Raw genomic sequence first — 16,430 nt, 5'->3', positions numbered from 1 at the left:
GGTGGTGATCTTGATTCAAGGAATGGCAGTAGAATATAGTACATTACCAATCCAGGTGAAAGATATTTCATAGGCTTGTGTACGAGGTCTGTTCAAAAAATTCTGGAAAATTCATAGTTTTGCACCTGTGGTGTGTTGAAGTGCGGTTGGCATCCTTGCACATGCCTGTTTTGTAATGTGTAACTACAGAAGTTTCATTCTTGTATGTATGTTAGTTATTGTTTGGTGCTGTATTGAGTGGAACGTTGTGCTTCGCAGTTTGTGAATTTCAAGATTGCAGAATTAGAGGAGCAAGGATCTGCATTATCTGCATGACACTCAAAAAAACCTTGACAGTCACACCAAATGATGCAGGAAGCCTTCGGTGTTACAAAAGTTTCACACGGCTTAAAAATGGCCAGACGGAAGTTAAAGATGTCCCTCATTCAGGGCACCCTTCAACATTTACAAATGACGCTCGTGTCAGGACCATTAACAAAATTGTGCATGCCAGTCAGTCAAAGTCTGTCAGAGAGATTGCAGAAAACCATAACATTTCAGGTGGATCATGTCATGAAATCCTGAAACAGCATCTTGGAATGCATCATGTTGTTGCCAAGTTAGTCCCACAGCTCACGAGCTAAGACAAGAAAGAACTTTGCCTTGCAATCTGTGAAGAGCTTTTGGGTTATGCAAATGAGAATGAGATGTTCTGTAAGAGAGTAATAACTGATGGTGACATATGGGTTTACGGTTAAGATGTTGAGACCAAGGTTCAGTCTTCACAATGGGACTGGGAAATGTTCTCAAAGACCAAAAAGGGCTTGCCAGGTCAGGTCAAACATGAAAACCATGCTGATAGTTTTCTTTGACTTTGAAGGATTAGTTCATCTTGAATTTGTGCCATAGGGATAAACTGTTAATCAATGGTACTATCAAGACAAGTTGCGAAGTCTGCGAGAAAAGGTGAGAAGGAAACAACCTGAAATGTGGCAAGACAATTCATGGCTCTTGCATCATGATAACACACACACGCATTCATCTCTGTTGGTGCGTGACTATTGCACAAAAAATGAAATCACTGTGCTGCCTCATACAGATCTGACCCCTGTGGACTTTCTTTTTATTTCCAAAGTTGAAAACTCCATTGAAAGGACAAAGATTTCTAACAATAGGCGAAATAGAAGAAAATTGGCAGAAGGCACTTACTGCCATCCAGCACGAGGTGTACCAAGACAGCTTCTGGAAGTGGAAACTGTATTGGATGCAGTGTATCAATTGTGAAGGAGAGTATTTCGAAGGAGACCATCTATGATAAGTAAAAGGTAAGCATAGCAAAATTTTGTGCCCAAAGTCCTGGAATTTTTTAAATAGACCTCGTACATTGGTTGCTGTTCCTTCTTCACTCCTGACCAGTAGCATACAAATATTGTTGCCGGATGGTGGCAACAAGATATGCATCTTCAGTGGTAAGCGGAATCGTGAATGTATTCAACAGTTATTTGCTTTTTGTTCTCAGATTATCATTAAAGCTTCTTGGAAATTAAGAAATCACCTTAACGTTTCCCTGTAGTTCTGTTGCCAAATATCAGTTGGCAGTGTTAAGAACATTCCAGTTTCCCTGATCTCGAAGTTCCATTCATATGTTGCAATATATGCATGCAGAACTACAGGTTGCTGAAGGCAGTGTCTCTCTCTCTTCAGTACTATCTCTTTGATGTAGCCAAGATTGCCGCGCACATACGGGCAGGTTCCTTAAATTACAGAGCTTATATCATTTACATTTTTGTGTCACTTAAATACACGTAACTGGAAGTTACTCACTTTCAGATGAAGTTTGGGAGCATTCAGGAACCGTTCCGTAATATTAAAACTGACTGCATTGAATTCATCGGAATACTACTGTTGCTGCTGCTGCAACTAATATTGGTGGTGACAACTTTTCCTACTTTATTTACAGATGGCAAGCCCATGCTACGCCAGGGGGACACAGGTGACTGGATTGGCACATTTGAGGGTCATAAGGGTGCTGTTTGGGGTGTTGCACTAAACCCGCAGGCATCAAAAGCTGCCACAGGTGCAGCTGATTTCAATGCCAAGGTCAGTTGTGAAGAGTTTTAAGAATTGTTTAATCATTTGTTTGATTATAAGAAAAGGTGAGCTAATGTTTTATATCATGAAATGGCCTATTAGCTGTGCATTTTGAATTATTATTATTATTATTACTATCACTATCTTGATGGCCAGTTGCAAGTCAAAGCCATGATATCTATCAAGCGTCTTCACAGTATTTTTGAGGCACATTTTCCAAATATTTTCTGCACCTTATTATGACAATCAAGTAGGGGTGTTAGGTAAAACTTTTTAACTACATATCACATCACTTTTACCAAGCTGTATCTGGATAAATACTTTCCTGAAAGCTCTCAGTTCTATTCTCAAGCTTCAAAATGCTGTTTAATAGACAACACTTCTAGCATATTAGCCTACGTTAGATCGGGCTGCAAACTGGTCCCTATCAGTTGAAAGAGGTACTAATCTTGCCCGAGTTCTCGTGTGAACATATACTGAAAAATATGTGCATACAAATAAATAATCGTTCTCGGACTGTTCTCTTGCTTGCACTTTTGGACTATATATAGGTAGCCTTTTCCCTCTGGCTTTGCACCCTATGCAGTCGACACTTATACTGACCACATCTCCTCCTCCCCCTCTCTGTGCCCACCTCTTCCTCCCTCTGTCTCTCCACCTCATCCTCCCACCTTTACCTCTCTCTCTCTCTCTCTCTCTCTCTCTCTCTTTTTTCCTTACCCTTTTCTGTCTCTTCATATCCTCCTTCCCCTCTACTTGTCCATTTATTCCTCCCCCTCTCTCTGACTGTCCTCCTCCTCCCCCCTCCTCTCTTTCCACCTTCACCTCCCCCTCTTCCTTTTCCACCTGCCTCATACATCTCCCCCCCCCCCCCTCCCCCCTCTTTGCACCCCTCTATCCAATGCCATTCTTATCAGCATGTGTAGCCTTTGCAACACAGTTTGATGAATTGGGTCAATACTAACCCCACAATACATTGGTATGCAGGGCAGCCTATATGTGAGAGCCCAGAAAACCGTTTCTTGCCATTGACGTGTAGGCTGCCTTGCAGAGCAGGTTGATTTAGCAGGTCAATGCCATTCCTTCACAACATGCCTGTCATACAAGGTAGTCTGTATGGCAGGGACTGGAAAAACACATACTTGCCTGTATCTCCATTCCTATTAGAGCCTGGAGGCTATAACCCACCCACCCACCTGTCAATGGTGATGCTCATGAGGCCTGCTATTTCTGTGCCAAAGGGTTTGGGAGGAGATCCCGGTCATGCAAACATACACCCTGCTGTATTCAAAACAGATTCAGATTATCCATTCAGTTGGTGAATAATATTGAATCGTAGCAGATGCAGGTTGAGATTGAACTACCATATTTACTCGAATCTAAGCCGCACTTTTTTCTGGTTTTTGTAATCCAAAAAACTGCCTGCGGCTTAGAATCGAGTGCAAAGTAAGCGGAAGTTCTGAAAAATGTTGGTAGGTGCCACCACAACTTCTGTCGTCGCATATATGTAGCCCTACACAGGCATGCTTTGCAACCACAAAGATAAAATACTGGCACCCAAACCTACGTGTCAGTAAATAAATTAAAAGAAAAGGTAGAAGAATGTAAACATTATGCCATGTATTCTTTTGTGTTTGCTGCTATCTCATTTAAATCCTGTCTGCCTAATAAACTACGAAACTAGAGTGAGACAACAGCAAACGCGGAAGAATATACACATCATGTCATGTTTATATTCGTATTATTCTGATGCTGAATAGTGATACAGTCAGAAATGAAGCACGGCAACTGACTATATTTTTTAAATCTAAGATGACTCTTAATTTCTGTGCAGAATGTAATGTACTAAAGAGGCGTCTGCAAAGATTTTAAAATGGAGAAAAATTTTTGCTAAACTCGCGTTCAGAACATCTTCTATCGTACGCAGTCTATTATTTGGTTCTTGTTGATTATTATCAAAGAAAGCAGCAGTGTAAGTAACAACAAATAGCAGTCTCCTGCTGTTGATTTGCTTATGTGAGAATTCCTCTCTTTTTTCTTTAATTTTTTTAAATTCTAAGCCTTGGTAGCACGTATAAAAAGCAAGCCATGCCACGAGCGGCGACAGTTCGTAAACTCTCGTTATCAGAATGCGACAAACAATGCATTACACAGTACAATAGTGCATTTTCAGCTTAGAATGATGTAAACACCTATAACAAAGAGAACATCACTTATCAGATCAAACCAAAATAAGCAATCAATTCAAACCAGACGAAGCACGTGAAAAAGGAAGGGTCCCTGTATAAATACGGACGGAGTGCCTGACACACAGCAATGGCTACTTCGTAAAGCTTAACTGTTAAGCTTACGACTCGAACTAAACTACTGTAGCTGTATCTTCATTCATTCGACCTCAATTATGTCTCATGTTACAATGGACCAACTTTGTTTCGATTCGGAGGGATGGTCTAAAACTTTTCTCTCCCCTTGAGTTTAGAGTCTGAAATTTCACATGCGGCTTAGATTCGGGAAAGTTTTCTTTCCCTTGATTTCGAGTCTCATTTTTCAGGTGCGGCTTAGATTCGAGTAAATACGGTAGGCTTTGCACTTGTTGGAGTGGCTTGCTGACCACACTTTTCACCGAATTAGTCCGCAGGGGACCATGGTTTGGCAGCAATTGGTTATTGTATGATGATGACAGGTGTTACATGTGAAGATCTGGAGCTGTTTGGTGAAGAAGATTGTATGTGACTAATACCAAAAATGCCAAATTATCAATTAGGATGAATGGGCATAGGCAACTCAAAGTATCCTGTTGCAGAGCATGTTCTACAACTTGACATTCGTGACCTCATAGCCTGTTTTACCACACGTACCATCTGGATTCTTCCCCCAGACACGAGTTTCTCAGAACTCTGCAGGTGGGAACTATCCCTAAAACATGTCCTTGGTTCTCATCCCCCACCTGGCCTTAATGTACATTAATTTCTCCTGTCTCAGCTCTTCTTCACTGTAACTAGTCTCTGCTTTACTCCGTTGTAGTTTTCTACATCTTTCACTGTCTTTTCCGTCCATTTTTCACCACCATACCCCACCACTGTTACAGACAATGCACTTATCTTTTCACTCTTATTAACTTATGCACAAGATTTTAATAGTAATCTCTGTCTTGCATAGTACCCTGTCTTCCACCTTTAAGTTCTCAGGTTTTCAAATCTCGTCCGATGCAGTCCCCACCAATCAGTCTTTCCTTCTCATCCTGTACGGTAAGTCTCCCCTGACTTGCAGTTCTGGGTGACTTTCCCAAATTCTACCCCTTTTTCTAGATCTCTCCAGTCCTTTTTCCTTCACCCTTCTTCCTGCCCCTTCAACTGTTCTGCCTGAAGGAGCCACTGACTCCAAAAGCTTGCAAATCACAACAATCTTTTATGTGTGTGTGCTGCCACTTAGTGAGTGGATTTTTGTCTATCCAACTAAATAATTTTATCAATAATTGATTGTTTTCATTTTTATACTACTATAATTGTGACACAGAAGAATGCTAATTGTGTTTACACATTAAAACATCACTCCTTAATTGCTGTAGAAAATTGGTGAAAGGCAGAGGCTGTCTAAACGGTAACTAAAACAATTGTTGGCGCTACATGACTTAAAATTGTTGACCACAGCCGAGCATGGCCGAATTGCACTGAATGCATCCAAAATATTCAATATGAATGAAGCAGTGCTGGATTATTGAATATACCAGGCTGCTGGATACCATATTAATGGGCTTGTCCTGTAGTAGGTGCTAAGTTTTACCAGATGATACTGGGCCTGTTAAATTATTCATACATCATTGGCATCCCCTACGGGTCCGAGGGTTAGAATAGGCCCGAGGTATTCCTGCCTGTCGTAAGAGGGACTAAAAGGAATCTCACATGTTTCAGCCTTTATGTGATGGCCCCGTGTAGGGTTTGATCTCCATTTTTCAAAATTTTCCCGAAGAGCAAGCCAATTTGCGAAGGGCACCTTTCATGGTGCATAATGTCCATCATGCGTTGAGGCCTATCGCGTCCTTTGTCGACGCGGGTCTGCACTTGCTCATTCTCCAACTGTTGGGCGAGGTAACCCTCCTAGGTGCATATTTATCCATCAACTGTGCAATGTTGTTTCCTGCACTGACGATAATGGATTTGTTTGCTTGGTTGTACTTGATATCCAGCATGTTAGCCAGTCCATTGTGGTGGGGCAGCCATATACCCTGTTGGTTATAGTCCCCTGACCACACAGATATCCCTCTGCTGATGCCTGCACTGTTAACTCCCCACGTATGCCAAGGAGTAGATGCCTGTCACCCTGGAGCATCGGGACTCCCGGCAATGGCCATCCTGTCAGGTGGCCTTTGCTGCGGGTGGGTGGTGCCCGTGGAGAGGGCCCCTGGCCGGAGTGGGTGGCATCAGGGCAGATGACACACAAGGAAGTGTAGTACATCATCTCTTGCTGGTGGTCAAACACCAGCAGTCTCTAAGCATTCATGGGCTCAATTCAACACACAGAAATATGACTCCAAATCGTTCCCCTCCCTGGCCACACTATGGGAGGAACGTCAGGCTAAGAATGGCAGTGGCTCTTACTCATCCCAGTACCTTGTGTGTTTGAGAGCTGATAGGGAATGTTTCGTGAAGATGAAGCCTCAGTTTTTTGTTGAGCATTTAGAGGAAAAGTTTGGGGAGGTGGAGGGCCTGTCCGAAATGAGATCTGGATCAGTCTTGATCAAAACAGCATCCTCTGCCCAGTTACAGGCGTTACTGGCTTGCGAGAAGCTGAGGGATGTTTCTGTAACCATCACACCCCATAAGAGTTTGAATATGGTACAGAGTATCATATTTCACAGGGACTTTCTTTTGCAGTCTGACGATGAGCTGTGTGCCAATTTAGAGCGGAAGATGTACATTTCGTTTGGTGTATCCACCACTGTCCGAGGGATAATCAGATTGCCACCAGTGCCTTCATCTTGGCCTTTGAAGGTTATACATTACCCGAGAAGGTCAAGGTGTTGGTCTACTGCTGTTATGTAGAGCCCTATATACCTCCCCCAATGTGATGCTTTAAATGCTGAAAGTTTGGCCATACGTCTTTCTGCTGTGCTTCCAGCATCACATGTCGAGATTGCGGATGCCCATCACATCCCAATACTCCATGTGCCCCGCCTCCCATCTGTGTGAACTGCGAAGAGCACCATTCGCCTTGCTCGCCTGACTGCGGGATTCTCCAGAAAGAAAGGAAAATAATGGAGTGCAAGACCCTGGACTGGCTGACCTACACTGAGGCTAAGAGGAAATTTGAATGCCTACATCCTGTGTGTATGACATCATCTTACGCCACCGCTACAACAGTTCTAGCCCCATCAGCTCCACTAACCCCAGTCACCTCTCAGAGCCAGAAGACTACACCTGCCCCCTTAATGGTGGGGAGCACCTCCCTCCCTGTTGCTCCTGCACCACCTACTTTGGGAGCAACAACCCCCCCCCCCCCCCCCCTCCACATACAAACATCAGGGATATCAGTCCCCGCTTCTGCACCAGAGAAGTGTAAGTCATCCTTGGCTTCTCTCGCTAGGAAGGGGTCCTTTCCCAGGTTTCTGCTAGTGGGAAAGATGACACCTGCCAGTGGCTGAAGAGCCCAGAAGCAGCTGGTCGTAGGGCTTCTGTCTCGGAGACTGAGTCAGTGAAGTCCTCCCAGTCAGGGAAACTCAGAGCAGCTAGAGACATCCAAAAAGAAGATCCCCAAGACCAAGGGAATTGTGGTGGTACCCACACCACCACTACCTACAAGCTCTGTGTCTGTGGATGAGGTGGAGATTCTGGTGTCTGTTGAGGACATAGATCTTGCTGGACCCTCAGACACAATGGATATACCGGGTGATCAAAAAGTCCGTATAAATTGGAAAACTTAATAAACCACGGAATAATGTAGATAGAGAGGTAAAAATTGACACACATGCTTGGAATGACATGGGGTGTTATTAGAACCAAACAAATGCAAACGTTCAAAAAATGTCCGACAGATGGCGCTTCATCTGATCAGAATAGCAATAATTGGCATAACAAAGTAAGACAAAGCAAAGATGATGTTCTTTACAGGAAATACTCAATATGTCCACCATCATTCCTCAACAATAGCTGTAGTCAAGGAATAATGTTGTGAACAACACTGTAAAGCATGTCCGGAGTTATGGTGAGGCATTGGCGTCGGATGTTGTCTTTCAGCATCCCTAGAGATGTCGGTCGATCATGATATACTTGCGACTTAGGGTAAACTCAAAGCCAATAATCGCATGGACTGAGGTCTGGGGACCTGGGCGTCCAAGTATGATGAAAGTGGCGGCTGAGCACACGATCATCACCAAATGACGCACACAAGAGATCTTTCACGTGCCTAGCAATACTTCTTTTTTTTCTTTCTTTTTTCCTAGTAAAACCCCATGTCATTCCAAGCATGTGTGTCAATTTTTACCTCTATATCTACATTATTCCGTGGTTTATTAAGTTTTCAAATTTATACTGACGTTTTGATCACCCGGTAGACTGCTCATGCAATAAGTCGGTGGCAGCACGTGACCCCGAGGTGTAAACTGCCTCATTAAATTTTCCAAGCCTTCCCAGTCTCATGATGTCATCATCCTCCAGTGGAATTGCGGTGGTTTTTTACACTGCCTGGCTGAGCTATGGCAACTGTTAAGCTTTACACCTGCTTTCTGCATTGCTCTCCAGGAAACCTTGTTCCCGGCAGTCCAGACCCCTGCCCTCCACAGCTATAAGGGATATTACAGGAACTGTAGCAACTGTAATAGAGTATCAGGCGGAGTTTGCGTTTATGTCCTAAACTCAGTCTGTGCCCCCTTCAAACCCCTCTTGAAGCTGTGGCTGTCAGAATAAGGATGGTGCAGTATCCCTGAATGTTTTAGCTGCAATGATGGATCAGCTCCCTAGACCTTTCTTACTGTTGGGAGGTTTTAATGGCCATAACCTCTTGTGTGGTGGCACCGTGCTTACTGGCCGAGGCAGAGATGTTGAAACTTTACTGTCTCAGTTCGACCTCTGCACCTTAAATACTGGGGCCACCACACATTTCAGTGTGACTCATGGTAGTTACTCAGCCAGTGATTTATCAGTTTGCAGCCCAGAACTTCTTCCATCTATCCATTGAAGAGCTCATGAAAACCTGTGTGGTAGTGACCATTTCCCCATCTTCCTGTCATTTTCCCAGCATCAGGCCCACTGACGCCTGCTCAGATGGGCTTCAAACAAGGTGGACTGGGAAATTTTCACCTCTGCTGTCACCGTCGAATCTCCCTCACACAGAAACATCGATGTGATGGTTGAGCAGGTGACTACAACAATCATTTCTGCTGCAGAAAATACGATCCCTGGCTCTTTAGGGTGCCCCCGGCGAAAGGCAGTTTCTTGGTGGTCACTGGAAGTTACTGAAGCAATTAAGGAGCGTCAGCGAGCTCTGCAGCAGCATAAGCAGCACCCTTCCCTGGAGAACCTCATAGCCTTTAAACGGCTCTGTGCCCGTGTTCACCATCTTACCAAACGATGGAAGCAGGAGTGTTGGGGGAGATACGTCTCGATCATTGCGTGCTATACGTCACCTTCCCAAGTCTGAGCAAGGATCAAACGTGTTTTCAGGTACCAGACCCCAAGAAGTGTTCCTGGTGTTAACATAAATGGCGTGTTATCTACCGATGCATTCGCGATTACCGAGCACTTTGCTGAGCACTATGCTCGAGCCTCTGTATTGTAGAACTACCCCCAGCCTTTCGCACTCTCAAACAGCAGCTGGCAGGGAAAGTCCTTCTGTTCACTACACGCTACATTGAATCCTGTAACACCCAATTTATAGAGTGGAACCTCTTCGGTGCCCTTGCGCATTATCCTGACACTGTTCCTGGGCCAGATCGGATAGTCAGATGACTAAACATCTCTCATCTGACTACAAATGACATCTCCTCATCGTCTTCAACCGGACCTGGTGTGATGGCATCTTTCCATTGCAGTGGAGGGAGAGCACCATCATTCCGGTGCTCAAACTCAGTCAAAACCTGCTTGATGTGGATAGCTATCAGCCTAACCAACGTTCTTTGTAAGCTGCTAGAACATATGGTATGTCGGCAGTTGGGTTGGGTCTTAGTTGGCCTACTGGCTCTGTGTCAAGGCAGCTTCCACCAGGGTCACTCTACCACTGATGATCTTGTGTCCCTTGAGTCCGCCATCCGAACAGCCTTTTCCAGACGCCAACAACTGCTTGCCGTCTTTTGATTCACGAAAAGTGTATGACACGACCTGGCGACATCATATCCTTGCCACTTTATGCAAGTAGGTTCTCAGAGGCCTGCTCTTGGTTTTTATCCAAAATTTCCTGTCGCTTTGTACTTTCAGTGTCCAAGTTCGTGCCTCCCATAGTTCCCTCCATATCCAGGAGAATGGAGTCCCGCAGAGCTCTGTATTGAGTGTGTGTCTATTTTTAGTGGCAATTACTGGTGTAGCAGCAGCTGTAGGACTGTCTGTCTCACCTTCTCTGTATGCAGCCGACTTTGTGTTTCATACTCCTCCACCAGTACTGGTGTTACACCTACAGGGAGCCATCCACAAGGTGCAGTCATGGGCTCTAGCCCACTGTTTCCAGTTTACAGCGGTCAAGTCGTGTGTTACGCACTTCTGTCGGTGTCGTACTGTTTATCTGGAACCAAAACCTTACTAACGATCCCCTCACTGTAGTGGAGACATCGATTCTTAGGACTGGGTTTCGACGCCGGTTTGACTTGGTTTCCTCACCTTCGTCAGCTTAAGCTGAAGTGCTGGCAGCACCTCAATGCCCTCTGCTGCCTGAGCAACACCAACTGGGGTGCAGATCGCTCTAAGCTGCTGCAGCTCAACAGAGCTCTTTTTCAATGGGGAGCCTGACTATGGGAGCCTGGTTTACGGTTCGGCAGTGCTATCAGCCCTGCGTTTACTTGACCCAGTGCACCACTGTGGTGTTCACCTAGCGACAGGAGCTTTTAGGACGAGTCTGGTGACCAGCATCATGGTGGAGGCCGGAGTCCCTCCATTGAAAGTTAGGTATGCACAACTGCTGGCCAGTTATGTTGCACACGTTCATAGTTCTCTTGCACATCTGAATTACCGTCTCCTTTTCCCACCCACAGCAGTTTTCCTCCCAGGTCAGGACTTCCAATTGCAGTTTGTGTCTGATCCCTTCTTTCTGAACTGGAGTCCTTGCCTTTACCACCTATAATTGAGGTTCATTCACGTACACCTCCATAATGTACACCCATGCTGTGGCTTCGCCTGGACTTTTCACATGGCCCTAAGGACTCGGTTAACCCTGCAGCTCTCCGCTTCCACTTCCTCTCGATTCTTGACATGTATTGAGGCCATGAAGTAGTTTACACCGACAGCTCGACGGCTGATACTCACGTCGGCTTCGCATATGTCCATGATGGACATGTTGAACAGCATTCCTTGCCCGATGGCTGCAGTGGTTTCACTGCTGAGCTGGTGGCTGTATCTCGTGTTCTTGAGTTCATCCGTTCATGCCCTGGGGAGTAGTTTCTTCTGTGTACTGACTCCGTGAGCAGCCTACAAGCTGTCAACCAGTGTTAACCTTCGTCATCCTTTGGTAGCGACCATCCAGGAATCCATCTATGCCCTGGAACGGTCCAGTCGTTCAGTGGTGTTTGTTTGGACCCCAGGTCACGTCGGAATCCCAGGCAACGAACTTGCCGACAGGCTGGCCAAATGGGCTATGCAGAAACTGCTTATGGAGATGAGCTTCTCTGCAACTGACCTGCGTTCAGTACTACGCCACAAGGTTTTGTGGCTTTGGGAGACGGAATGGCATAACCTCTTTACGCACAACTAACTGCGTGCCATTAAGGAGACTGTGAATGTGTGGAAGACCTCCTCACAGGTCTCTTGCAGGGACTCTGTGGTTCTGTTGGCTCGTTGGCCATGCTTGGGTGAGACACGGCTACCTCCTGCGCCATGATGACCCACCTCACTGTTGCTGCGGTGCCTGGCTGACAGTGGCCCATATCTTGGTGCGTTGTCCTTCTTTGGCTGCCCTGCGACAGACTCTTCAGTTACGAGACTCGTTGCCATCAATTTTAGCTGACAACACCTCATCGGCTAATTTCGTTTTACGTTTTATATGTGGCGGTGGGTTTTATCATTCCATATGTGTTTTCGCGCTTGTCCATTGTCCCTTTGTGTTCTCCACTCTAATGCTTTTAGGCTGGATGCATTATTAGTAGTGTTGGTTGTCCTCCTGTCGTTCTTCTGGCAACTAACATCATTGGCTGTAAGGACAGACAACATTTTTGAAGTAATACTGAAAACTTTGATAATTGCGTCAAACAGCTAGTCTGACAGCACAAACGGTAGTGAAATATTGTAGACGTGACTACAAACAGAATCGATGCTGTTACATCATCAGCAGTCACCAAAGGCAAAATGATTATGAAAAAAGCTGAGGTGAAACTTACAGGGACTGCTATAAACTTATTTAACAGACAAACTGAGAATGTTCAATTCAGATGTGGCAAATGTGTAAAAATTGTGGTTGAAGTTTAAGTATGTTATAAACCATGATCTATTTAAGTACATTGCAAATAAAGTAATAAAAAACAGCAAAGAACCGCCCTCATTTAATGGTACCATTTGTAGAGTATCATGGAAACAGAGATGACCACTGCACCCTCACTGCAAGAGAGTTTGCAGGGATGCTAAAATAAAAAGTTAATAGCAGTGCGTGCATCTGTAAGATATGCCATATCTGAAGCCTACAATTATTTTCATAATCAGATGTGATAATAGAGTTATCAAAAAAAATGGTAGGAAGTTGTGTTTATGCATAAAGTCAGTGAAAGGAACCAAACCTTCCATTCAGTTCCTCATGGAATGATCTTGTGCTGAAACTGAAGAGTGCAGACAGAAAACAGAATTTTTAGATTCACAATAAACAATGTATTCACAGAAGAGAATACTACCATTCCACCATTGTTTGACTGCCTCTTGGATTTACAAATGAGTTGTCTCAATATTAGCACCCATGGCATTAAAAAGAATGAAGACTACTTGAAACAGATAAGGCAACATGCACTAGTGGATTTCACGTTAGACTTAACATTGAAGACATCACAGAATTAGCACTGTCCTAGCTTATATTTATCAAGAATCACTCTTGAAGTGAATAGTTCGTATGACAGGAAGAGTGGGGGCAGCAATTCTGTGGTTGTTTGCTGATGATGCTGTGGTGTACGGTAAGGTGTTGAAGTTGAGTGACTGCAGGAAGATAAGAGATGACTTGGACAAAATTTCTAGTTAGTGTGGTAAATGGCAGATAGCTTTAAATGTCAATAAATGTACATTAATGTGGATGAGTAAGAATAACAAACCTGTGATGTTCTGTTACAGTATTACTAGTGTCCTGCTTGACTCAGTCAAGTCGTTTAAATATCTGGGCTTAATGTTGCAAAGTGATATGAAATGGAATGAGCACATGAGAACTGTGGTAGGGAAGGCAAATGGCAGACTTCGGTTTATTGGGGAAATTTTACGAAAGAGTGGTTCACCTGTAATGGATGCTGGTGTGGCGTATTCTTGAGTACTGCTCAAATGTTCGGAATCCATACCAGGTCAGATTGAAAGAAGACATCGAAGCAATTCAGAAGCAGGCTACTATTTTATTGCCATTGGGTCTGAACAACACATAAGTGTTATGGAGATGTTTTGTGAACTCCAGTGGGAATCCCTGGAGGGAAGGTGACGTTCTTTTCAAGAAACACTATTGAGAAAATTTAGGGAACCAACATTTGAAGCTGACTGCCACACACTTCTACTGCTGCCAACATACAATGTGCATAAGGACCACAAAGATGAGATACAAGAAATAAGGTCTCACAAGTTTTTTCCCCCCCCTGCGGGTCCGGGGATTAGAATAGGCCCGCGGTATTCCTGCCTGTCGTAAGAGGCGACTAAAAGGAGTCCATCCCCCTCACGGGGGTAGTTCGCGCCTGCGTCCGGAGACGGACGGTTCCACGACCTATCATCGTGGTCCTTTTGGTTTTTTCACTTCTCGTTTCTTCCTTCCTTTTGTTGGTTCCTTTCTTTGCTCTTCTCCACCTCACTGTCTTCCTTACTCTTTCCCTTGCCTTCTCCTTGCCTTCTCATTGCCTTTTTCTCCTTGCCTTCTCATTACCTTTTTCTCCTTGCCTTCTCATTGCCTTTTTCTCCTTGCCTTCTCATTGCCTTCTTCCCCTTGCTTTCTCATTGCCTTCTTCTCCTTGCCTTCTCTGGTCTCCGCCTCGGCGTTTGAGACAGTCTGTCCTCTTTCTCCCTTTCTCTCTTCTTTTTCCTCTTCTTCCTTCCTCCCTGTGCGTGCCTGAAGGCCGACCCACGCGTCCGCACGCGTAGCCGGTGACGGGGTAACGCGTAAGTCCCCGCCCTGGGTAGACATGTAAGGCACGCGCGTACCCCCTGGTAAAGGCCAGGCCCGGGGAGGGGTGATTGCCTGAGCTGATACCTTCTGACCATGCCGATTGGTCCCTCCGTCTGTTTCTCGGGAGGTGTGACCTGAGGTGTAAACATTCACCTAAGGCGGGAGTGCCCTCTGAGAGGGTCCCCACAAGGAAGGAGCGCGCCATCGGAGACGCTGGCAATCATGGGGGATTCCTCCGCAATGGATTCTACTCCATCTCTTTCGACTTCGACCCAAAAACGGAAACGTGACCAGCCAACAGTGACAAAAGTACTACCGCCTGCCCCACAGTTCCTCGTAGTTTCTCGAACTGAGGACGGAAAGGATTTTTCCTCTGTCAACCCTTTCGTTATTCAGAAGGGCGTAGATGCCATAGCCGGATCTGTCAAATCCTGTACCAGGTTGCGTAACGGCACCTTATTACTGGAAACTGAGAATGCCTTTCAGGCACAAAAACTGCTTCGCGCCACCCTCCTGTACACGTTCCCTGTCCGGGTGGAGGCCCACCGAACTTTGAATTCGTCTCGTGGTGTGGTCTATACTGGCTCCCTCGACGGATTGACTGACGAGGAGCTACAATCATTCCTCGCTGAGCAGGGCGTGACAGCTGTCCATAGGGTCATGAAAAAGGTCAACAATGACCTTGTACCGACCCGGACAATTTTCTTGACCTTCGATAGTGTTAAGCTGCCATCGCGCATCAAGGCGGGCTACGAGGTTATTTCTGTTCGCCCCTATATCCCGACACCTACGCGCTGCTACCAGTGTCAGCGTTTCAATCACACTCGACAGTCTTGTTCCAATGCGGCTAAATGTGTCACCTGTGGCAGGGATGCCCATGAGGGTGACTGTCCACCTCCGTCTCCTCGTTGTGTGAACTGTCAGGGTGACCATGCAGCATCCTCCCGCGACTGTCCTGTCTATAAGGAAGAACGCTGTATCCAGGAAATTCGGGTCAAAGAGAAAGTGTCCACCTCGGCTGCTCGCAAGCTATTGGCTAGTAGGAAGCCCACGCTGCTCCCAGCGGGGAAATTCAGTACTGTCCTCGCCTCTCCTCGGACTACCCGGGAGGTAGCAACCCAGACATGTGATCTGACCTTCAGCACCACGGTCGTCCGTTCGGCCAGTGCTAAGATCGCGCGGTCGACGTCTCCTCTTCCTCCCATCACCCCACAGACACGAGCACCTTCTTCAGCTTCTGCTAAAACGAAGACACCGAAGTCAGATGCACGGGCCTTCAAGAAGGAACCATCCCGTGCAGACTTCCTCCGTACCTCGACCTCACAGCCTTCGACCGGTACTTCCACTACACGTCCTTCCAAAAAGGCGCATAGGAAGCACAGTTCTCCTTCCCCGCCACGGCGCATTTCTTCTCTTGCGCCACCCAGCGGCTGCCGCCCCAGGCCGTCATCCGTTTCGCCTGGCCGCACCGCTGGTCGCCGTACATCTGGCCGTTCACTGGCGGAGGAAGCTCCCCTTCCCGGCCATCCTCCCGAGATGGCCGATGACCCTATAGACCCAATGGACGATGACTGTCCGCCTACTGATAGCGGCGGCAGTGCTCGCTCGAAGCCAGGCCCTAAGCGGCCTTCGAGGTGACCACTTCTCTCATCTTTCTTTTCTTACGATGGCACTTATTCACTGGAATATTCGCAGCATTCGCTCCAACCGAGAGGACTTGAAGTTGCTGCTCCGCTTGCACCGTCCGCTTGTCGTAGCCCTCCAGGAAACGAAGCTACGCCCATGCGATCAAATTGCCTTGGCACACTACACCTCTGTGCGTTTTGACCTACCCCCTGTGGTAGGTATCCCAGCTCATGGAGGGGTTATGTTGCTGGTCCGGGATGATATTT

The 16,430-nt window shown here is 46.0% G+C and overlaps 1 protein-coding gene across 1 annotated transcript in view; it reads left to right on the top strand.

Annotated features, from left to right (window-relative positions):
* The window catches only part of LOC124596197 (serine-threonine kinase receptor-associated protein-like), an 84,911-nt gene that overhangs the window by 24,181 nt on the left and 44,300 nt on the right, over window positions 1-16,430 (top strand). The window contains 1 exon segment of the mRNA XM_047135243.1: window positions 1,940-2,079. Coding sequence (XP_046991199.1) covers window positions 1,940-2,079 — 140 coding nt within the window.

This window comes from Schistocerca americana, chromosome 2 (assembly GCF_021461395.2).
Source record: "Schistocerca americana isolate TAMUIC-IGC-003095 chromosome 2, iqSchAmer2.1, whole genome shotgun sequence".
Lineage (NCBI taxonomy): Eukaryota > Metazoa > Arthropoda > Insecta > Orthoptera > Acrididae > Schistocerca > Schistocerca americana.
The sequence above is the reverse complement of the archived record's forward strand: the minus strand, read 5'-3'. Positions and strand labels throughout refer to the sequence as shown.